This window comes from Heterodontus francisci, chromosome 44, assembly GCF_036365525.1.
Source record: "Heterodontus francisci isolate sHetFra1 chromosome 44, sHetFra1.hap1, whole genome shotgun sequence".
In the NCBI taxonomy this organism is placed as follows: domain Eukaryota; kingdom Metazoa; phylum Chordata; class Chondrichthyes; order Heterodontiformes; family Heterodontidae; genus Heterodontus; species Heterodontus francisci.
The window spans coordinates 19,914,587-19,939,933 of record NC_090414.1 but is presented as its reverse complement, the minus strand read 5'-3'; the positions used below and the strand labels follow the sequence as shown (position 1 = coordinate 19,939,933).

At 44.8% G+C, this 25,347-nt stretch overlaps 1 protein-coding gene across 4 annotated transcripts in view; it reads right to left on the bottom strand.

Moving 5' to 3' along the window:
• Window positions 1-25,347, bottom strand: part of ahnak (AHNAK nucleoprotein) — a 59,060-nt gene that overhangs the window by 22,859 nt on the left and 10,854 nt on the right. For 3 of the 4 annotated variants that reach the window (XM_068021582.1, XM_068021581.1, XM_068021584.1), the window contains 2 exons: window positions 6,610-6,715; window positions 2,237-2,390 (listed from right to left, as the gene is read on the bottom strand). In XM_068021582.1, coding sequence (XP_067877683.1) covers window positions 2,237-2,390 — 154 coding nt within the window. In that variant the 5' untranslated portion in view covers window positions 6,610-6,715. Of the gene's footprint in view, window positions 1-2,236; window positions 2,391-5,967; window positions 6,006-6,609; window positions 6,716-25,347 lie in introns of those variants that run through there. The other variant, XM_068021583.1, reaches the window with a different exon arrangement.

Here is a 25,347-nt window from a genome sequence, read left to right as displayed (position 1 = left end):
GGGAGCCGACCCCGCAACAGTGGGCAGCTGGTCCCTGAGGCAGCATTTTACCCACAGAGGCCAAATAAGAGGTCACTGTTGGGACTGTCGTCCAATTCAGGACTGTGTCCCACCTCCCAGAGCTACCAGCCCAATCAGAGGGTCAGCAGCACCACTATTCGAGGTGTCTACTGCTGAAGCTGCAAGATGGAGAAAGAAGACAAGTTATTTTTAACAAGCCAGGGCCAATCAGGCAGGACCCAGCGATCGAGGTGGTGTGTTGTGGTGGCACCTTCAAGCGGCGGCAGTGTAGCCACAGGGGTGGCCATTGCCACCAGGGCAGCCCCTCCGTGGGCAATGGAGTGCCCAAAAAAGGAGGGCCCCCTCCTTGGGAACTTGCTGGGAGGCTAGATCTCCATAGGGCTAGTAAAATCCAGCCCAGTATCTTCAGAAAATAAAATTGGCCATGGAAATTAAGAAGCAACATTACAAAGGAAAATTAATAATTTAAACTTAGAGATACAGGTGACATAGAGACCAATGTATAAAACAATCATAACAATGCATACCTTTGAGCTGCGGCCTGAAACTGACTAATAGATTTCAAAGTTCCTGACGGTACAGCAGTTATACTCTGAGTGACCTCTGCCTGCATTTTTTCTGAACAATAATTAGACTTTACAGCTTTAAAGTGACATAGTTACTGCAGTAAATTTTTTTTAAATTCTTTAATGGGATATGGGCATTGCTGGCAAAGCCAGCATTTGTTGCCCATCCCTAATTGCCCCTGACAACTGAGTGACTTGCTAGGCCATTTCAGAGGGCAGTTAAGAGTCAACCAGATTGCTGTGAGTCTGGAATCACATGTCGGCCAGACTAAGTAAGGACGGCAGATTTCCTTCCCTTAAAGGATATTAGTGAACCAGATGAGTTTTTACGACAATTGATGATGGTGCCATGAAGTTATTACTGAGACAAGCTTTCAATTCCAGATTTTTTTCTTTATTAATTAATTGAATTTAAATTCCACCAGCTGCCATGGTGGGATTTGAACCTATGTCCCAAGGCATTAGCCTAGGCCTCTGGATTACTAGTTCAGCGACATTACCACTACACCACCATCTCCCTCATAAATTACATATTGTCTCATTATACAATGTAACAGTTCTGTGCCTGTAAAGCAGTGCATCATTCAATTCGCAGTAAGCATGGCCAAGGGAGATCCATCAGTGTATCTTAAAAGTCTGTAATGGTGATTATGGGATTGTACAAACCCAGAAGACTAGGGTGGGGATCTTGTAGAGGCAGCAGGGCTCCCGGTGCCAGGCCAAAAAGGCGGGGGAAGCCCCAGCCTCTGCCTTTTCGCACCGCCCCAATGCGATCCTCCTTTGTTCCGGAGGCGAAGTTTCCGGTGCCAGGATCTCCATCCCTTTAACGACGGGGATCCTGCCTCCAAGAGGGCCAATCAGAGGGCCAGGAGCTCAGCAGTACTGGCAGCGCCACTGGGAGCTATGGCCATTTTCGGTACTACAGAGCCCTTGGACCCAGGCCCAGTGCTGGAACCCCAGACTTCAGGTAGGTAATGTGAAGTCGGTGGGGCTGGTCCGTAAGGCCCCAGAAAGAAAGGGTGGGGTTGGGCGTCAAGTCCAGGGGAAGAGCAGGGGGTCCATGGAAGTGGAGGTTTTACTGGCTGGGGTCCTCCATGGGCCACAGATTGCCTATGAAGGATGGACTCCCACCCACCCCCCCCCCAAGCCCTAGGGAGTGCACCTCATTTTACAAGGCACCCTCCCCGCGTGGCAGAGGCACCCCTCTGCCTCTGGTTAGATTGCAGCAGTGGTGGGAAGAGGCCCTTACGTGGCCTTTAATAGGCTACTTAAGGGTCTCAACTGGCCTCTGGGCAGGAAGATCATCCTGCCTCTGGCAAAATTGTTTGCTGATGGGCCCTCTGCCCCGCCTCCTGTCACGATTCTACGGGCCCCCACCTCTGACCCCATCTCAGGAGGTCACATAAAATCCAGACCCAGGTTTCTGATCACCTAGGGGATTTTTAATAAGCTGTTAATTTTTAAATTAATCACAACAAATTCTGCAAGAGGGAAGCTAATTATGATTTTTTAATTTTCTTTACGAATTGCATCATATAATATGGGATTAACAGGCTCTCTCTGGTTAAGATTCACACTTTATTCCAACCTTAATGACTACAGTACATTGTGGGAAAGGAAGACCATCAATTGGAAAGCAGGGATCATACCTTCCTTCATCACTCCACTCTTTCCTGCTGGAGAATTCTGCACCACATCCTTGATGAAAATTCCATCGTCACTACCACTTATACTGAACCCATGTGCAGCAGCTCCTTCCCAGTTTGGGAGCAGCACATCTAGATCGTCCTCCTTTTTAGCCATCTGCCAAAATCATAAGGATTATTAGAAGATATTAGTAAATGCTTTTCTCGCTGCAGGAAAATTGCTGACTGAACAGTCAGAGGTATATCACTGGCAGGATGTCTGTCACTAGATCAGTGAAGCTGTCTGAATTCTTTACAACAGTATTACCACTGCTGCATTGGTTATTAAAAGCCAGTTTCAACACAGAAAAGTGTGAGGTGATATTTTGGTAGGACAAATGTGGAGAGACAATATAAGTTAAATGGTACAATTTTAAAGGGGATGCAAGACCGGAGAGACCTGGATCCAAGACTGTCACTGACCTCATTTCCTCTAGAGATCTTCCCTCCATGGCCTCCAAACTCATAGTCCCCCAACCCTGTACAGCCCACTGCTACCTCCTTCCTAAAATACACACACAGGACTGTCCTGGTAGACCCATTGTTTCTGCCTGTTCCTGTCCCACTGAACTGATTTCTTCCTATCTTGACTATTTTTAATCCCCTTATACAGCCTCTTTCTACCTACATCTGTGACTCTTCCAATGCCCTTCGCCACTTCAAAGTTTCCAGTTTCCTGGCCTTAATTGTCTCCTTTTTACCATGGACAAGCAATCCCTTTACACTTCCATCCCACACCAGGACAGTGTGAAGAGGTCTCCGCTTCTTCCTTGAACGGCGACCCAACCAGTTTCTATCCACCACCACCCTCCTCAGCCTAGCTGAACTTGTTCTCACATTGAATAACTTTTCCTTCAACTCCACTCACTTCCTCCAAATAAAAGGTGTTGCTATGGGTACCCACATGGGTCCTAGCTATGCCTGCCTTTTTGTGGGATATGTGGCACATTTTCTTTTTCAGTCCGACTCAGGCCCACTCCCTCACCTCTTTTTCTGATACATTGATGACTGTATTGATTCTGTTTCCTGCTCTTGTCCAGAACTTGCAAATTTCGTTGACTTTGCTTTCAATTTCCACCCTTCTCTCACCTTCACATGGTCCATCTCTGACTCTTCCCTTCCCTTCCTTGACTTCTCTGTTTACTTTTCTGGGAAAAACCAGTATGTACAGTAAGCCCACAGACTCCCATAGGTACCTTGACAACACTTCCTCACACCCCAGTTCCTATAAGGACTCCATTCCATTCTCCCAGTTTCTCCATCTCCGTTGCATCTGTTCAGACGATACAGCCTTCCATTCTAGTGCTTCTGATATGTCTTCCCTTTTCTTCAATCGAGGATTTTCCCCCCACTCTGATTTCCCCCCCCCCACCAGCCTCCATATTCAATGGCTCATCCTCTGCAATGTCCGTCACCTCCAGCGTGTTGTTACCACCAAACACATCTTCCTCTCCCCTCCCTTTCAGCATTCCAAAGGGACCATTCACTCAGTGACAACCTAGTCCACTCCTCAGCCACTCCCAACATCTTCTCCCTTTCCTATGGCACCTTGCCATGCAAGCGCAGGAGATGCAACACCTGCCCTTTTACCTCCTCCCTTCTCACCATGGAAGGCCCCAAACACTCCTTCCAAGTGGAACAGCGATTTACTTGTACTTCCAATTTAGCATACTGCATTTGCTGCTCATGATGTAGTCTCATCTACATTTGGAAGATCAAACGCAGACTGGGTGACCACTTTGCGGAACACTTCCATTCAGTCTGCAAGCATGACGCTGAGCTTCCTGTCACTTGTCATTTCAATTCTCTACCTTGCTCCCACTTTGACCTTTCTGTCCTTGGCCTGCTACAGTGTTCCAATGAAGTTCAACCAAGCTCGAGGAACAGCACCTCATCTTTCGACTGGGCACTTTACAGCCTTCTGGACTCAACATTGAATTCAACCATTTTAGATGATAACCTCTGCCCTCATTTTCCATTTTTTTGCTGGTTCATTTTTTTTTTCATCTCTTTCTTAATCCCTTTACTTTGCGTTTGGATGGATGCCATTCACACCTCATCTAGACACATCTTTTCCTTACTTGTCCCATTACCACTCCCTTTGTTTTTGTACCATGAAACCTTTTGTCATTTAATCTGTCCTGCCCTGCACCCTATCACAGACCTTCCTTTTGTTTTACTTTCCACCCACCCTCCCCGCTTTCACTTGCTCAAAACCTATTACATTTTAACTTTTCTCAGTTCTGATGAAAGGTCACAGACCTGAAAGGTTAACTCTGTTGCTTTATTCACAGATGCTGCCAGATCTGCTGAATATTTGCAGCATTTTCCATTTTTATTTAAGACCTAGAGGAGTTTGTTTTTTTACATTTTTGATGTGGCAGGATAGGTTAACAAAACAGTCAATAAAGCATATAAAGCAACCTAAATTTTACAAAATCAAGCAAGTTATGATGAACCATTATAAATGCTCATTTGGCCTCAATTGGAGTATTGTTTCCAATTCTGGGCACTATGCTTTAGGAAGGCTTTGGAGAGGGTGCAGAACAGATTTACTAGAATAGTTCGGGGATGAGGGATTAAGTTGCGTGGATAGACTGGAGACCTGGGGCTGTTCTCCTTAAAGCAGAGAAGGCTAAGAGGAGATTCAATAGAGGTGTTTAAAATCATGAAGGGTTTAGATAGAGTAACTTAAGACTGTTTCCAATGGCTGAACGGTCGATAACCAGAGGATAGAGATTTGAGGTGACTGGCAAAAGAACCAAAAGAAGCAACATGAGGAAAAGTTTTTATGCAACAAGTGGTTATGATTTGCCTGATAGGGTGATAGAAACAGAATCAGTAGTAGATTTCAAAAGGGAATTTGGTAAATACTTGAAGGAGAAAAAATTGCAGGGATATGGGGAAAGAGTGGGTGAGCGCGACTAACTGAATTGCTCTTTGAAAGAGCTGGTGGAGACCTAATAAGCTGAATGGCCTCCTTCTGTGCTGTGCTGTTCTATGATTCTAGGTTCAGCTCTCTTTCTATCTAACTGGCTAGAGTGGGTGAATGTGCTGTCTGGGGTGGTACTAAGTCATATAGACCAGCAAGGTCTCAGATTTCAACACTGTCTGAGCTAAGTTAGCTTAGCTATCAGAGGGACAGTAGTTGTCTTTCATTTGGCCTTAATACTCGAACTGGGGGAGAGGTGAGTGGGGGTTCTGCTCCTGATTGCTATGGGGTTGAAGGTGCACTTTTCTCAATGTTCGATAGGGTATAGATGTCAGACTTGGCACTGATGTCTCCTCAGTTCAAAAGCCTACCAACATGTAGCCCCTATGCTCGCACATGAAGAATGACCACTAAGGCACAGTGCCAGAGAGTGCCAACAGTGGTGCAACAACACCCTAGCAACACTTGGCTACTTCAACAGAGGAAAGGTCAAAGATAAATTAGAGCATGATGAGTTTACATAATAAATATGGACATAAGAATTTATAATGGAAAAAAGTTGACACAAAAGCATGACAATAGGAAGAACATATTTGTAGACAGGAATTGCACACAGGTATTAAGATTATGTTATATTATACTAGCTATGCTCTTACAGTCGGATTAAAGGCAGGGGATAATTGGAAAATGATGCAGGGACATAGTTTAGATTTCAAAGGTTACTTTCTATCCTTGTTTTGAATCGTAAATTAGCAAAGCTTACAGGAATGTTCAAGTAGAGTTGGTTGAAGTTTCTCTCTAGAGTAAGGAACCAGGAAATATAAAACTGATGCAACACAGCGACACCATTGGCACGAGGGTGTGAAGTACAGCGTAACAAGTTACACAGGCAGTTTTAATTACAAACATATATATAGGAAAGGTTGACGACAGGATGCAAGGCTTTGTAAACAGGAAGTACATGCAGATATTGATTTTCAATATATTATAAACGTATCTGTCTCTCTAGTTTTGAGATACGTCTGTTATATCTTGCAATGTTATGTTTTGCATCAAGCATTTAAAAAAATTCCCCAACAGCAGAAAATACTCTTTAATTGGCGTCAGGATATTCCGAAGAGCAATTAGCCTTTAACTGTCCTAGAGATAAGCAATTTACAGCAATTAAACCTTTGGATCTTATAGGGACAGATCATTAGCAGCAGAATAATACCATATACTTCACATGGAAAAATGCTCCTGATCTTATAAAGCTGTGCATCATGTCACTTGACAGTAAGCAACGCCACAAGAGATTCCCTGGTATTTATGAAATATACAACTACTTTCAATCATGATGGGTTCACAAACACTTCACGCCACTGCATCTACAGGATTTAAGGGGAGATAATCAGAAAGGATATACCTTTGTGCAGTTTCTCCGTCTCTGAATGTATGAAACAAAATCGCTGCCGGTTCTTCGGCTGGTGCAAGTTTGTTACTTCACTTGTGCTTGCTTCAGGCTCACAGCACTGGAAAAGAGAAGGAGCAGCAGTCAGACTCAGCAAACCTCAGAAGCTGTCAGGTTTATTCCAAGCCCCACACACCATCCATAAATCTGGTCATTTGTTGGGTGGCACCAAAAAATTGACCATGAAAGCTGCTGGACTGTCATAAAAACCCAACTGGTTCAGGGAAGGGAAACTGCAACCCTTACCCAGTCTGATGTACATTAACTCTGTCCCACCTAATTGGTACTATGTTCTGAAATGGCCTAGCAAGGCTCCTAAGAAGACCCACACCAATTTTTCTGGGGGAACACGACAGATCATGAGTTGCAAAGAGTTCCCTTGTACCTTACAAACTTCCTGGTCCATCAGGATTGGTTCTGAATTATCTGAATTGCAAGAAAAAGTTACCAACTGACTTGTCCCATACAACAAAGGAGCCAGCACAAACAATGACTCGTCGGCTATATGGTCTCTATCTTGCTTTTTGTCAGATTAATGATGATGACTGAAGTTCTGACCCCCGATAGCTCCGTGATCAAATGTGTCAAACAGACCCAGGTACAAACTCCTGGAAATACTGAGTTTCTGATTACACGAGTAGTTACACTGCAGTTGGTCTCGATGGGCCCAGCACAGGAAAGGCTAAATCAACTAAGGATCATTTTCCTACTCGTCATACTTCTGAAATGTGAGCATCAAGTGAGGATGGGATCGGGCTAGGATGTAATGGCTGCCATGGTTTATTGACCAGCTGAGTCGAGAACCAAAGGACGCCGATTTTAAGATGATTGATAAAAAAACTAGAGGCGTCATGAGGAAAAACATTTTTACACAGCAAGTTGTTAGGATCTGGAATGCACTGCCTTAGTGTACAGTGGAGAGAGATTCAATCATGGCTTTCAAAAGGGAACTTGATAATTACCTGAAGAGAAAAAAATTGCAGGGCTACGAGGAAAAGGCAGGGAAGTGGGATTAGCTGAGTTGCTGTTACAGAGAGCTGGCACAGACACGATGAGCCAAAAAGCCTCCTTCTGTGCTGTAATCGTTCTATGATTCTATGATAGTCACTTCCATAGACTTACTCATAAGGAAATGCCACTCAAGTGAGGCATTGTCAGGCAAGCCCCCGACCTGCCAAGACTAAGGCACACATTATTTCGCCACATGAACATTAAAACTTAAGATTGTGGCTGGGAAAAGCGGGCCTATCACAAGGAATTGTCAGGTCCCTGACTGGAAAGACATTTGCATGCTAGCAGACAATGTTGGAACAAGCGCCCCAGTCCTTGCTTACCTAATACACAGAGGAAGTGGTCAGACCAGTTTAGTCAAATGACTGGCTGCCTCTTGGCTTTTTGAATTTGAACTGGCCACAGAATTTTGAACTCAGAAAGCTGTTGGCTCTTGGACTGAGAACATCTCTCTCCTGTCTGCTCCCATCTCTTTCTCACGGAACTGAAGACCTATTGAAGACACATGAACCCCAAGAGAGAAAAGTCTCCTACAGTGAACAAGGTTTAAGAAGAATACTGGGCCCCAACGAAAAACAGGAATTACCTACAAAAGGACTACAGTGAGCTCGAAGCACAGTAACAAGAAACTCTTCTGATATTGCTTCAAACCTCTCCATTTTATTTTTCTCCTGCTCTTTTCTGTCTCTATTTGCATGCATGTATCGCGTATACATGCTAACGTGGGGCGGGGCGTGTATCCTTAGATGTTAACCAAATTAGAGTTGAAGTTTAAGGTTTAATAAATTTCACTTTTCTTCCTTAAACCTAAGAAAGCCTGTTTATGCTCATTTAAAATTTGGAAGTGGTGAACAAGGATTCACCAAAGGGGGAGCTCAAAACACAGTGTGTTTAAAAATTAAACTCAGTTACAATAAGACCAGGTGAAGACAGTAAAAGACCCCTAGACACCTTTCTCACCTGGTCGTAACTGAAATTTGGGTGCTAGCGTCCAGAATTTTACTCATGGATGAACAAGAGAAATTGGAACTGGGAAGCCAAATTGTTCCCAATCAAAAAAAGAGCAAGATTAGTACAGGTTTTCTTGTGGTTGTGTGTGATTGAATACTAACATGTCTGCAACTGACTCTCCAAGCCAGGGTAAAGGAATTTGTGCTAAGTTGAAAGCACTGTCTATGGAGGAGTTGAGAAAAATGGCTGAGCAGTGTGGGATCACTGTAAGTGGCAAGGCTATGAAGTCTGACCTCCTAAGGCTGGTGGCCTACCATTTTTCCTTTGAATCTGAAGAAGCAGAAACAGTTAGAAGCAGACCCAGAGAGGGTGCTGCTAGCAAAGTTTCAATTGGAACAAAGGAAACTTGAATTAGAGGAAAAAGAGTGAGGCAGGAGAGGGAGAAAGAGAGAGCCTTCCAAAAGGAATGTGAAGACAATGAAAGGCAGGAGAGAAAAAGAATATTCCAGAAAGAATCCGAAGAGAGAGAGCTGAAGTGGCTTGAGTTAACTAGGGGATGAGAGACTAACCCCAGTGAAAGCATGGCCAATATGGAAGAGCATAATTCAGGGCTGGGTACAAAATTGCTAAAACTTGCTCATTTAATTCCAAAATTCAATAAGGAAGATGTGGAAGTGTTTTTCACGTCTTTTGAGAAACTGGCAAGGCAGCTAAAATGGCCATCTGAGACCTGGGGCTGGATTTTACGTTGGGCGGACAGGAGCTGGCCACCAACTGAAAACTCAACGGCGAACCCGCTTCTGCCTAGCCCGGGGATCCGTCCTGCATTTTACAGGGTCCCCAGGCTTTAATTGTTCCGAGGCGTGACTTCCAACTGCACAAGGGAGGAAGTTCCACCTCATTGAGCTGCCGGTCAATCAGCGGGCTGGCAGCTCTTAGTCCCAGCAGCGCCACCGGGAGCGGTGGCCACAGCTGGGATTACAGCCCAGCCAGGGACATGGAGCCAGGAGTCCAGGTAAGTTTGAATTGCCTCGCCAGGGGTAATCAGTCGGGCCCCAGCGAGGCAAGGGTGGACGTTGGGGGGGCGGGGAGGGGGGAGGGAGGTGGGTGGGGGGCATCTTGGGTCCCGATTGTCAGGGCCCACCCCCAGGGCGCGGAGAGGCCGCCAGCTGTTCCCGGGCAGCATTTCCCGGCTCCAGGACGGCCATTTGCCACACGTAAAATCCACGTGGAGGCGGGCGAAGGCCCTTAATTGGCCACTTAAGGGCGGGCGGCCCATTTCTGCCTCCCCCCCACACTACGTAAAGTGGGGCAGAGGCGGGAGCGGGTCGGGAAGGCCTCCCGTAGCCTTCCGCCACCATCCAGCTCATTGGGGTGGCGTAAAATTCCGGCCCTGGTCTCTTTTTAATACAAAGCAAGCTAATTGGTAAAGCCCATGAGGTTTATTCCTTGTTGCCAGATGAGAGTTTATCAAATTATGAACTGACCAAAATGCTATCCTCGGGGTATATGAATTAGTACCCGAAGCCTATCGCCGAAAGTTTAGAACCCTCAAACAGCAAGCCACTCAAACATATCTGGAGTTTGAAAGAAGCAAGCAGCTGCCTGTTGACCAGTGGCTGAGGGCTTTAAAAATACAGCTCAGCTATGAAACTCTCAGAAAAGTAATCCTGTTAAAGGAATTTTAAAACTCGCTCCCATTCTCAATAAAGACCATGTAGAGGAGCAGCGGGTTCGAGGAGCCCGGCAAGCAGCCGTTCTGGCCAATGAGTTTGCTTTAATTTATTAGTCAGTTTCCTAGGGCAGAACCTTTCCTAATCAGCCCCCACAAATTCGAAAAGGACAAAGGGTGGGAAAGTAATATCCGCCCATGCAGTCCTGGGAGGGAAAGAAAAGCAGGAGACACAGGGGGCCCTCCTCCAGCCAGAAAGAAAGGCGCTGTGAGCAAGAGTGAGACCTGGAGAACTGTGTGCTTCCATTGTAATAAGGCAAGGCATTTAAAAGCTGACTGCTGGAAAATAAAGGACAAACGAGTAGGGTTAATCAGGGCACACCCGTTCAGTGAAGACGGGACCCTAATGGAAAGCACAGCAGAACAGGCTGTGGCTTTAACTGCAGTAAGAGTACAACCCAGGAAGCTTACTACGGCCAGTACAGGAAAAGTTAATAGGATTTCTGAAGGTTATCAGGGTTTTGTGTCTGAAGGGAAAGTAACTCCATACCCCTCGAGGGGAGCAAGCAGGTCTATAGTGATTCCGCAGGGCCACAGGGTGACTGGATCCCTTTTTACTGGGAAGATGCCTGACCTTTCCCCCAGAGAGTGCAATGAACACCAAAATGGTGATGACTGGTATTGGAGGGCAGTGTATGCCTGTACCTGTAAACCAGGTGCACCTGCAGTGCGACCTAGTTTCGGGACTGGTGAACATAGGGATTGTCCCTAGTTTGCCTGTGGACAGGGTTGACCTGCTCCTAGGTAATGATCTGGCAGGGGTGAAGGTGGTAGCCCCCCAATAGTGAAAGAAAGACCGAAGGAGGTCAGAGAGACAGGGCAGTGGCAGGAAACGGACCCCTGCCAAGTCCCTGAATGTGTAGTGGATCAGGCCATGATCAAACCAGCTCCACCAGAGGAACTGCATTGACGCTGCAGGCAAATGACCATGAGGTCTGCCTGTCTGAGACTTTACTTGGAAAGTTAGGAGACCCAGGGAATGAATTAAATGGATTTTCCTTGGCTGACCCAGTATTGCGAGAGTTAGCACAGGCTGTCCGATCTGAAAGTGAAGCAGAGGGAGTCCCTGACCGCTACTATTTAAAGAATGAGGTACTGATGGGGAAATGGAGTTCTCCTCACAGACCTGAGGGCAAGGATTGGACAGTCGTACGCCAGTTAGTGGTGCCACAAAGGTACCAGGGAGAAATATTAAGAAGAGCCCAGTGGCTGTACATGCCAGTATACAAAAGACCAAAGCCCCCATAAGACAGCAGTTTGATTGGCCAAAACTCCACAAAGATGTGGTGGAGTACCACAGGAGTTGCCATATGTGCCAGGTTGAAGGGATACCCCAACCTGCAGTGAAACCTGCATCCCTAAGTCCTGTACCGGTGTTAGGAGGACCCTCCAGCAGAGGGCTGGTGAACCCCCGCTGAGAACAAAAGGAGACAGGCAGGCACACGGCTGGCAAAAGTTTAGAAAGAGAAGGGGAAAAAGTGACCAAGAGAGCAGGTTAAAGGAAGTCCGGGAGGAACCCCAGGTGAAAACCCCTACTGTCCAGTTAACCAACCCCGACAAATGGGAAAAGTTAGACCCCACATCCTCCTATGTAAATACAGACTCTAGAAGCACACCACCAGAGTTGTTAGCAGCATTTACAGGAATCTGCAGAGACAAAGAGAGACCTCTAGGGGGCACAGAAACCGTGAGTGTGATGTCTCGTCTAGTCGAAGTGTCACAGGAGAGTGCAGTCAAGTTTGCACAAATATCTACAGGTAGGAGTGTCCCAGAGAACAAAGGGGCGATTAACAAAGAATCCTTCCCTACAGTGAGAGGAAAAGGGAACCACCCATCCCCTGAAGTCAAAAGTCTTTGCATGACTCAGAGTTCAGGATAGACCCGCCCACTACTAACTCTCCTGAGACAAAAAAGGGAAATGAAGTCATCCCCGGCACCCAGAAAAGACCATTTTTAATAAGCTTTATGATGGGTGAATGAATGAGAGAAATGCATGGTTTTTCTTTCTGTATCTTATATTTCTCTCAAACCCTGTAATGAAATGCGCCATTTTTTTTCAAATCGCATTTCATTCCCCTGGGTATGGAGGTGACAGGAAAGCCCCCATCCCACCTGCCAAGACTGAGGCACACATTATTTCGCCACATGAACATTAAAACTTAAAATTGTGGCTTGGAAGAAAAGAGGGCCTATCACAAGGAATTGTCAGGTCCCTGACTGGATAGACATCTGCATGCTAGCAGACAGTGTTGGAACAAGGGTCCCAGTCCTTGCTTACCCAATACACAGAAGAAGTGGTTCGACCAGTTTACCACATGACTGGCTGCCTCTTGGTTTTTTGAATGTGAACTGGCCACAGAATTTTGAACTCAGAAAGCTGTTTGCTCCTGGACTGAGAACATCTCTTTCCTGTCTGCTCCCATCTCTTTCTCACGGAACTGAAGACCCATTGAAGACACATGAACCCCAAGAGAGAAAAGTCTCCTACAGTGAACAAGGTTTAAGAAGATTACTGGGCCCCAATGAAAAACAGGAATTACCTACAAAAGGACTATAGTGAGCTCAAAGCACAGTAACAAGAAACTCTTCTGATATTGCCTCAAACCTCTCCATTTTATTTTTCTCCTGCTCTTTTCTGTCTCTATTTGTATGCATGTATTGCATATGCATGCTAGCGTGGGGCGGGGCGTGTATCCTTAGATGTTAACCGAATTAGAGTTGAAGTTTAAGGTTTAATAAATTTCACTTTTCTTCTTTATACCTTAGAAAGCTTGTTTATGCTCATTTCTTTGCCTTATAATTGGGAAGTGGTGAACAAGGATTCACCAAAGGGGGAGCTCAAAACATAGTGTGTTTAAAAATTAAACCCAGTTACAATAAGACCAGGTGAAGACAGTAAAAGACACCTTTCACACCTGGTCCTAACAGGCGTGTTAGGTAGAACAACATCCAAGGAATCGTTCCGCAGCAGGAATCAGTACCTTCAGGAGGAAGAAGTGCTTAATGTTGATATTGGGAGGTGAAGGCTATAATTCCATGCGAACTTCACTGGACTTGCACTGTGATTCTGGTGGGAGATTTGTGAAACCCTTGCAGAATTTTAGCATCAGGGTGCTTGAAATGGCAAGTGTTGTTTTCCCTAGTTCAAACATCCCTCACCCTGATCAGCACTAAAGCTTCAAAAAGACTCCAGACCAGGACAATCTGCTCTGGAAACAGAATTATTTCTTGCACCAGTTATATTCTAAGGCATAAAAGGCTTGTGTTTTGACAGCTGTGAAGGAAATGTTGTTTTCAAAGGGTCCATTCCAGTTCTATCCAGTGATTATCCAACGATGCTTCCCAGATACACAGCATGCTGGGGTCAGTCTCACATTACTGCCAACATTAAGTCAACAACTGCTCTTCTAATGTGACAAAACTCTGCTTTAATCTGATTGAAACCTCTTTGACTATCATATAAAGCAAAAGAAAAATCTTTCAACAACTTGTGAGTTTGCAACACTCCCAGTAACTGGTTTGAGATCTATGGTTGTCTCACTCATTCAATTTAGTTTTGTCAGTTCCTGCCTCTCACTCCAATCTGCTAGCATCTCCCAGTGAATTTTGACATCCTTTTGAAAAACCATCCACTGCAAGGGAGACCTACTTTCCCTGGAGAAGGAACCTGCATGCTCAGTGGCAAAACATGCCTAGCTCATTCAGTTCATTCCACCAGGATCTGTAGTAGGAAGCTTGTGTCCCTTGTCACACTTGTTTGTTTGCAAGCAGTCTGTGAGGGGTGAGGAAATTTGCAGCAAACAGACAGAAACAACAAACAATCTAAAAAGGCTCCACTCCCTCAATGTGTCAATGCACTGCCTCGGTGTGGAATTAGGCCATCTAGACCAGCGTAGTCCCAGGATCAACTTGGTTGGCATCCTTCCATCTACAAAAGACAAAAGTCCCAGGATCGATGTGCTGAGTTAAGTGACTTCTGCTGGGTAGCAGTGAGGGTCGGCAGGCACTACAGAAAGCCACAACGGACTTAGATAGGGAACAGTTAGGATTCCTACTCCTTATCGTTAATCAGGAGTGGAAATTGCTGTGTGCATTTAAAGAGAGGACAGGGTCAGATTTGGTTCAGATACCTCCCTGCAGCCAAACAACTTGCTCACTGATCTAGGTTCATATGTGAGGAACTGGGGGTTGAGGTATCGATGGGCTCCATGTGGATCTGTACCTTGCCATGAGAGGGGGAGAAAAAGGCATTGCATAAAAAGCCTTGCAATGTTTAAGAATTTTTTTTTTAAATGTTGGCATGCATCAAAATAAATAAATAAAAATGTTTTGTGACTGAGCAGCCCAGATTCCTGTTCCCAATGATTTTGTGAATTATACAAGATTGGTTTCAAATATTCCAAATAAGAGAGGTTACTTGAGTACCTTCCCACCACTGCTTTTCTTATCAGCCCTGGCTCAGTGTTAGAGAGGATCGTGTATTCAAACCCCATTCCGGAGACTTGACCCATAACCTAGTCTGACACTCCAGCGCAATACTGAGGGAGTGCTGCGTTCTTGGAGGTGCCTTCTTTCAGATGAGATGTTAAACCACCTGTTCAGGGGAAATCAAAAGATCCCATGGTACTATTTGTCGAGCGGGGAGTTTCCACTGCTGTCTTGGTCAGCTTTCCTCCCTCAATGAACAGTACCAGAAACAGATTAACTGGCCATTCATCTCAATTGCTGTTTGTGGGATTGGGCTGTGTGTATCTGTCTGCCATGTTTGCCTACAAAATAACACTTCTGAAGTAATTCATTGGTTGTGAAGCACTTTGAGACGGCCCAAAAGTGTGATTAAATGCTCCATAAATGCAAGCTCTTTATTCTACTGTGTTTGCTTGTCCAGCCTTGTCAGAGTCCCACCTGCTATGGTAGGATTTCAGTCTGTCTGCCCGAGGACTACAAACCCACACCAAACCACATTCCTACAGAGAGAGAGAAGCTTTAAAGAGCTTTAGTTATGCCTCGCAACAAGGAATTATCTCAATGAAGCATTAAAGCTGTAGCAGCTGTAAGGGTCTTGGTGCCTTCCATAACAAAGACATGGTCAAATGCCTCTCCCGCTGGACTGTGACAGGTATAAAAGGATACAGCAAGTCCCTCCAACCATACTCTGTCTACAATATAACTAGGGGTACTGAACCACAGAAAAGAGGAATGCCATAGATTTGATTAGCCCCTCCCCCACCCCCATCTATGTTGAGTTAGTAGACCTCGACCCAAGTGAATGTTGAAAAGGGTGGAGTACTACAGTTTTTTTTCTGTGCTGGGATACAAGGGCGAAATCAACCAGGGTCCCACTACTGATCACTGGTCCAGTGACCCCTTGGGGGAAATTGACTCTGTGTAGACGCTGAGAGATGAAGGATCAGGCAGAGCTGTTAAGCCCTATGCAGAATGGCCACGTAGATGAGTGGGGGTAGAAAAAAAAGAGGGGAAATCCAATGAACGATAAGTCCTCTTAAGACTATTACAGATTTGTTGCCTCCAGCTTCGATAAAACTGCACTGTTCCTGTAAAGTGGGTGTGGGCTGACAAAGGCACTACTGTACACACAGGGCATGGCCAACTCCTGAGAAGAAATACAGATCGCGACTGAGCGACAGCTCGCTCAGGTAAAAATATCTTTCCCTGATCAAAGATAAACAGAATAGGAGGGAGGCACAAAGCAAAACAAATGAAACAGCAAGAACAAGTGAAATAGCGAACAAAGGTGTGATGAACTCTGGTGGAAAATGAACAGGTCCATCCACCTCTCCCCATGCGTAGTTATACCTTCTATACTGTGCCATGCAGACAACAGGGACCCCAGGTTTGAATTCCACCTCCTTGGTTTTGTGCTGGTTTGGGGCGGTGGCTGCAATTTCTCCTAATAATAATTATTATTACCTGGTGACTCTAGAAAATGCATGAGTATGAAGATCAGGTTAGAGGGCTTGTTGTGAATCCTCCACCCTATGGTTGAATTGCCTGCTGCCACTTATTGCTTAGGCTAATATGGGAAGGAGGTACTTGGGCTATTAAGCAAAGCGTGAAATACATTCAATGGCTTCGAAGCTGATCCAGAAATATGGAAAATAGTGAAGGCTTCAAATCCAGGGTACATGAGCTTGAAAATTAGGAAGTTTTTCTGACTGAACAATTTCACCCAAAGGGTAATAAGAGTTGTGGAGTAAGTTACCAAGTGACAATACTTATAATATATTACAACTCTCAACTTTTCCTTTTTGAATATCTGTGTCTACATTTATAATGGCAATTGTCTATGTAAGTCTTATCAGGCTGCATTTACAGCCTTCCCCAATGGAGGTACTGGTGCACCACTACTGCCACGAGGGCACAATTACAGCCTGACACTCATTAATAGGCAGTTTTCAATATAAATGTATACAATAGAGTTTATAATGGCATTTTAAAGATTAAAACAGAATGTATAACTTTAAAATGTGGACTGAATTGTATTTGCACTGATCCAATTATCCTCCACCTCTAACCCTGCTTCATCTGTAGATTATACTTGGCCTTGACTCCCCTTTTAACTTCTGACATCAGTGGTGGGGGAGAGAAAGGATATATAACAGATGGCCAATCTATCATCGACAGTTTTCCCCACCACTGAAAGTTAAAATCAGCCCTTTCCTTGTGCAACGCCACAAGGGATTGACTGGTAATTTAAAATACACTTACACTGAACTGGGCGGAATGATTTTTTAAAAAATGATCTTCTGCCTTTGAAATTGTTTTTTGCTAACTCGCTTCCATCCTGAAAGTGCTAGCTCTTGCTGGGGCATGGTTTTATGAACTGCTGCATTCTTATGCTACCTCATCCAATGTCATTCTTCACGGGTGAGTTTAGGCAGGTTATTCGAGCACAGGGAAAGACAATCTGCTGATGTGCATTTTCCAGCAGGAAACACTGACTAGCAATATGAAGCGGGTAGCATGAGTGATTTTCTTTTTCCTCCCTAATCCACTGAGGTCAACTACAGCAGGCCCTTAACCTGCCTGCACTGAAATCACCCAGCTCAGTCCAGAGTGGGATTCAAACCTGGGTTCCCAGAATAGAAGTTCTAATGTCCTTATTTGCTTAGATCCTCAACTGACAAAGTGCAGGCATGTCCAGGCCTGCGCAGCCAGTATGAGACGTGGATCAGTATGCAGGTCTGATCTTTTGGTGCTGTCACCTATATTCTAGCACACCCAGTGCTTTACTCACACCTGTACAGTCTGCTGGAAATTCTGTCAAATAGACTTCAAAGCAAGATTTCTCACTGAGACTGTAGCAGACAAGTATCTGTCAACACACACACAGAACATTGATTGCATAATGATCTGGTGATACAAAATGGTGTTCAATCTATCCAGGGTACAGTTCTATGGATACCTGGTACCCCCTCAAAGCTTCAGCCAAATATCTATTCCTTATATGAGTGCAAGCCATTCAACAATGGGGTGGAGGTGGAGTGGGAATCAACTACACATACACACTTGAATTCCTTCAAGAGTCACTGGATAGCAATCAGGAACACTGGTTGAATTTTCTCCTCCCTAGATTATAGATTCTAAGGCCAATGGTAGGGATGATCTTGACCAGGATCAGCTAACATATCACTGACTAGAGGAGATCACATCTAGTCGGTACAGCTCAGCACCATAATGGGAATTGGTTTACCCACTCATTGCATCAAGGTCTCATTGTATTGCTGTGAGAGGTTATCTTTTTTCCTCTAATTGTTTAATAACTGGCAATATAGACCTTTAAAGAAGTCACTGCAAACAACACAATGACTGTTTTATTACACAATCTTGTTGGTGCGGGTGAAAGTTTGTGGTGATTTAGACACACTACCCTTTGGGGCTTCAAAGCGTTTTTACACTAGGAGTACTTCATGGAAAACCATCACACCCTGCAGCAGCTGTCCCACCATGCTCCAACATATACTTCCAAACAAATCACATCTACCTTAAGACTTGAACACTGATGCCACATTTGACAGCCTCTTGCATTTATCATCTGTCAGGTCATCCATACTTCCCTCACCTTGCATCTCGCCACAATGCACCTTTCTTGTCTGTCTACTGATGGTTTCGCTTTCATTGCACTTTCCTCTCTTGCTCCTCTTAAGCTCCAAATACACAGTCCCATCCTTCCTCAGTTATGCACGCACACTGCTAAAATTAAGACTCATTGTATTGCTTCCAGTTCTCACTCATTTTGAGAACCTCAAACCTAGGAACTTCCAATTTTATCCAGTGAGCAGTTGAGCCACAGACAAGAAGGTCCCAGGGGCCATCCCCATCAGTGCTAACAGATATTGCTGATTTCAGCTAGTGGGATGGTAGGAGTGCTATTTTTGGTCTCAGTGCCATTAGTGCTGAGGAGGAAATTTGTAAAGAGTTCCCACTCCTGAATATTATTCAATTAAACTCTCTCCCTGACTTCTTCCACCCTCACAAATGAGTGTGTCCATGTGTGAGGACTGCAGTCAACTGTTGGCATTCCCTTTCCAGATTCACATCAATAAATGGTCACTCGGCATGGTGACAAGGGGCAAGCAGAACTGCTAAAACTTTTAATCCAGCAAGGACTTAACACCTTTGGAGCAAGGGCAAAAAAGTTGTTGTGAAAAATGGCAACCTACAAGCCTTTAAAACCAAAGCTTTGCATCACCTAATCACTACTTCTTGATTTATGTTGCCCCCTCTTCTGAACTTTGGTGCTGTCTTCCGCCATGGCCCTTGGCCTTTCACGTGGGTTTCTCCTTTCCTTTCCCACTCGTCTTCCCTATTCTTCCCCTACAGGTTCTGTTCCTTGCTGCCAACAGTCTCAGCGGCCTGAAGTACACCCTTCATAGGTAATCCTAGGCGAGAGAATATTAGCTGGCTCCTTCATCACTGAGCATCACAAATGAGCACAATCCTGTTCTCACCTAATATCCCCACACAGATTTGCATTCTCTGGTCAGTATAGGTCAATACTATACTGGACAATATGTTTGCTGTACTTAGATAGAGTTTCCTTAGGTATCTGGTCACTCTCAACACAACCATATGGCCACCTCCATTGGCTGTACACAATTGGTAACACTCACTGTAACACTCTGAAATATCCACGCCATCACTAAGACCGCCTAGTTCCACCTCATAACATCGCCCATTTCTGCCACGCCTCAGTTCGTCTGCTGCTGAAACCTTCATCCATGCCTTTATTACCTCTAGACTTGACTACTCCAACGCATTCCTGGCCACCCTCCCTCCCCAACTTCCACCCTCCGTAAACTTAAACTCATCCAAAACTCTGTTGCCATATCCTAACTCTCATGAAGTCCCATTCACCCATCGCTCCTGTGCTCATGATCTACACTGGCACCCAGTTAAGCAACACCTCGATTTTAAAATTCTCATCCTTGTTTTCAGATCCCTCCATGGCCTCACCCCCTCCCTATCTTTGTAACTTTCTCCAGCCCTACAACCCTCGAGGTATCTGCAGTTCTCCAATTCTGATCTCTTGCACATCAATGATTTTACTTGCTCCTTCTTTAAGGTGCTCCTTAAATTTTTGACCAATTTTTAGTCACCTTGCCTTAGTATCTTCTTATGTGGCTCAGTGTCAGTCTTTGTTTGATTATGCTGCGGTGAAGCAGGTGCTGTATAAATACAAGTTGTTGCTGATATGCTCCATGCACTGTAATTCTGATATAAACCACATGCCCCACTGTAATAGTCCCTGCTAAACCCCACACCCCTACTGTAACACTCTGATATACTCCACATTCCTCACTGTAACACTTAGGTACAAACCATGCCCCGCACTATTAACCCTCTGATCTAAGTCACATCCCTATATGTCACAATTTAAAAATCTTTTTAAATATCGAAACAAGTTCCTTCATTTTGGGTTAAAAGGAACTTCGAAACCAGTTTTTGGACCCTCGTGATAGTGCGTGTTGGGTATAATTACAAAGCAGATGGTCTGTACAATCACACAGAGCATTGTTTATGTTAGAGAGGCTTATTAACCACATGATCCAAGGCACTGTCTGAGTATTTAAAAGTAGGGATTTAGAAACAAAACTTCCATAAAGAGAAACAAGGAAAGAAAATGTCACAGTAATGGAGAGCAAAGCTGAGATAAAGGGAGAAATAGAGAAACATTAACACAGTAAGTGAAAGAGATATAAACAGATCAGAGAAACTGACAATGAGGTACCTGGATAGAGGGAGAGACAAAACAAGTAAAAAATTCAATAATTAAGAGAAACATTCAATGAGAGGAAGATAGGCATAATAGAGAAAAATAGAGGAACAGAAAAACAGATAGCTAGAGAAAGATAGAGAAAAAGAATGAGACATCAGGAAGGAAGGAGAAGGCGGAATAAAACTGAGGCAGAAGAACAAGGGGTGGAAGAAGGGGGTAGGAAAGAGAGAATACTATAAGAGTGACTTGCTGAATGAGAATGGAAATGTTAAAGAGTTGGGGAGAGAGTAAGGAGGGGAGAGACAGCAGGCAAGGAACAGGGAAGCTGGGAATGCTGGCTGAGAGGAAGCACTTTACTGGCCTCAAAAGCACTATATCCACAACAGATTGACAAACAAGCGTCCCTTTGAAGACAAGCAGGTTTGATGGACCCCTTGTGCTCCTCTGATGAATCATCGGAATTAGTTTCAGGGTCTCATTATTCCAATTAATCTCATTCCGTCTCACATGTCCCAGAAAAATGCCCACATTAGCTTCTCTTGGGGTAACACTGAGGCCAATCTGTCAAAACAGTTCCAGGCATTTGCTCTGGAAAAGTCGGTTTGACAACAGCAGGCTTAACCAGATAGAATCCTCTTTTGTTAGCTGTTAATTCGTTGAGTTTAATTTGTCTTATTCGGTTCTATACTTTTTTTTAAAACAGGATTTGTATCAGCCGCAGCCCTGAATTCAATAACATTTGGCACACAGCATTCAGTCACTGCTTTATTTTCAGGTTTTCTCCCCTCCTGCCGCAAAATCACAGCTCCCACACCTGGCAGTTGCCCTCCAGTGCCTCACCGAGAGTGACCATTCTTCTCTTGCAGTCCTAGACCATGAGTGTCAGCAGACTATTCAACTGTGGAGGGCATCACTGCTAAGCCAATCCTGTCTTTGCTTGAGACTCACACATTTGGTCCATCGTGACTGTTTGAGGAGAGGGAAGTGGGAGGGAATTCCAGAGTGTGTAGTCTAGGTGGCTGAAGGCACAGCTGCAAATCATGGGGCAAAGTGTTTAGTTCATTTGCTTCACCCTTTCCCCATACCCTTCAAATATTTATCCACCTAACTTTTAAAATCTACAATGGATTCTGCATCTGCTATGGTTTCTGATTGACCATTCCATGACTCTAACAACCCTCTGCCTAAAACAAATTCTCCCAACCAGCTCCCCACCATCCCCCCCCACTTTCCCCTTTTATTCTTCAGGTGATGATGATAAATTTTTGTGATCTGGTTGTTGACTTACAACCAGTGGAAATAGATTTTCCCTAGACACCTCATCAAAGCCTCTATAGTTCCAAATACCTCTAGCAGATCTCCTCTTAACTTTCATTGTTCCAATGACAAAATCCCCAGTTTCTTGCTTCTCCCTCCCCCTCTAACTAAAGCTTCCCATCGCTGTTATTATCTTATGATTGTCTTCTGCTCCCTCTCCGCATACACCTTTCAACGTTGCTGGGGCGGGGGGGGGGGGGGGGGGGGGTGGTTGCTGAATGATGATTAGGAGCAAAAATCTTGGCTAATTATTCCCCCTCTCTAGGCCAGGCACACTCTGACTCTTATTATAATACCCATTACGGCTGCTAGGGTTGCTGCTGCTGACCATTATCCAGTAACCGCAAAGAACGCACACGTGAGTGTCAACCGATGACTGAATCATTTTGATTCAAAGACACCGTTGTGATGGCATCTCCAGTCAAATAGCCTACAGACACTCGTGGTCTAGACACGCACTTGAAGGATGGCCAGCAGATGAGGGACAGAAGAGCAGGCTGATGTCGCATGGAACTGCATCCCAGCCCAATTTAGCCCCTTCAGGAGAGAGGCTGAAAACAGCTCTGTTTAGAAATCCCTGGAAATTGGTCTGCCAACATCATTAGAATAGTACCAGTGAACAGTTGCATCAGTTGTGGCCCCAGAGACAGCTTGCCGGAGTGGTTGGGTGGGGGTGAGTGTTGCAGGGGCAGTGTGTGAAATTGGATTGCTACAAAGGGCCTCAGGTGAGTCTGGGAAGGTGGTTTTATTGTGGAGCTGGGAGGAGAGCTCACTGCTCTCCATTCAGTTAGGTATCTTTTTAAAAAAACTTTTTAAAACCTTTTTGGTAAGGTCCCTTTAAGGACCGCTGTTAGGTTGCTTGTGAACCAGGTAATCCTGAACTGATACATTCAGGGTGAACCAGTTTCCAGTTTGAAACTAACCCCGGGATTAGCATATTAGTCAGGAACACCTCTATGGAGCCCGAATCAACCTGATGTTGCACTTGTTTCTGATGCTGTTCCAAAGCAGGAGGTTGTTCCCTTTAATTATATCTCATTGCACCTGTTTTTCACGATATCCACTTTCAAACCCTATATGTTTCTAGTTGAAAATTGATGGTGCTGGATGTAGCCTAGGGTCTGATTATGGTTCAGGATGCGACTTTCTTCTCTACTGTCTGCTCCGGTGTAAACAGCAAGGGCAATCAGTGGCTTCAAAGGAAATCAGCAGAACTGGACCCTGCACTCATAAAATTGTCTGCTGCATTCCACAGATTCTTAGGCCAGTCTGAAGGATGCCTCCGGCAGATGAAGGTGCAGCTGTACAGATAACGATAATCCCATCAACTCAAAGACTTACTTGTCCATCAAGCCTCAAGGTGATACTACATGGAACCTCAAGATCTCATTGGATTCAAACACCTCCACTGGGCACAATCCTCAAACACATAACTGTACTGATTCCATAACAATGCAAAGTTCTCCCTACATTAGGGAGCAGCTATAGAAACAGCCCAACTCTAGACCTAGGCTGACTCCAGGCCTAGTCTAGTTTCAGGCTTAGATCAATTCAGTCAGTCTGAATTCTCAGACCATACTCCCCTTACTGTAGGACACAGATGTGATGCTGAGCATCCTTACAATGGCCTTAAGTGTTATGTCCCATTGCCAGAGGGGAGAAATATAGCAAGCTGCTGTAACCACAGGGGTCAATGGGATGAATCGTCAACCCAAAGCCAAAGTGGACAATTTTCAAACCAGTAAAAATAAATCATAGAGTGCAGCTTGCTTTAACATGGAGTCACTGCTAGATTCAGTCTGGTGTGAGCGCAAGTCACTGCCAGATCCATTCTGAATTCACTCCAGACAGACACTCACTGACTTGGCTCACACAGTATTAATGGTCAGCTGGGTGAGTATCAGAACTGCACCACAGCAAGAGTCTGGCCTTTCAGGAAGACAAAATTGGAGTGGGGGTGGGTGGGGTAAGAAATTTTTTTCTTTCATTTTTTTCACTACTGATTGGAAAAAGTTTTCATGAGCCATGTTGTGTGGAACAGGAATCTTCTGACTCCCAGCACAAGAGAATGACGGCCCGTTAATAAAAAATTCCAGAGAGAAAAAACAACTTTCTTCTCAGCTTCCTTGGAATTATGAGTTCCTTCTCTGCCAGTTTCCTAAGCTCCCCCTGAAGGGAGAGCAAACTGCACTCCTCCAGTTAACATCAACAGGGCTCTGAGAGATGAAGCCAAGAAAAATAACACAGCTCCTTTCAGTTTAGCCGAGCCACAGACTCCCTTGACCTACATACAGTTTGTGGCAGAGCAGTTACTTGTTTACTGCGTTTTTAAAACTTAATCCAAATTGAGAGCCAAGTTTAGCAATTAGCCAAATTTTATTAAGAAAAGGCTGCTTTTGCCATCTCCTGTGCTTCCCTTGTGAAGGCACCCATTCTTGCAAAGTTTTAGATCTGCCAGCTGTCTTCTAGTACATCACCACAGATTGGTCATTTTAACATTGCTGTTTGTGAAAGCTTGCTGTGTATTAAACTGGCTGCTGCATTTCCAATATTACAACAGTGACTACATTTCAAAAGTACTTAATTGGCTGTAAAGCACTTTGGGACTTCCTGGGGTCATGAAGGGTGCTGCAGAAATGCACAACTTTCTTTCTTTGCTTTTACTCAGGTGCTTTCATGTTGGCTCAGATTCTGTCTGGGGTAGCTACTCCGGCATCTCTGATCTTGGTCTCCAGGAGGCCAAAATACAACATTGCCATACATAAATGGTTTAAGCTCAAGTCAGCTTGGGGACTGCTAAGGGCACCAGAATTTTCCCCAACACTGCGTAGGAAAAGCAGCCCAGGCTTCCTGTTCCCATACATTACAATTGTTGGAAGGTGAGAACTTTGGATGAGGTGGGGGAACGAGGCTCAGCCACGTGCTCCATAAAACGTCCACTGCTCCATTCACAGGCTAGCCTCAAAAATGAAAAAGAATAGGAACATATGTGAGGTACAGGATGGTGGCCAGCACCCCTAGAACACAGCAAGAGACACAGTCTTCAGGCGTAAACACAGTCTTCAGGCATAAGCAATGCACTGAAAGCCAGTTGCAGACAGACATGGAAAGTTGCAATGAGAGCACAGAAAATGCATTACTCGTGTAAATATTTGTAAGCAGATATTCAGATGGTTTACAGCTTAGCAAGTTATCCTTTTGCTCTGCCTCAGCGCGAAAGGCCAGGGATTCTGCCAACACCCAAAGCAGCAATAGCCAAACGATGCATTGTGTTCCCACACAACATTTCAAAAGCTCTTAATAAGACCCCACAGGAAAGTATCAGATTCCAACCAGAGTGGGGGCGGGATGGAAATAAATCAGCGTTTCTACTCCTGATTGCTCTCCAGTGAACTCCTGGCTAGAAGATACATGTGGATTTCAGGTGAGGACTTGGATCGAG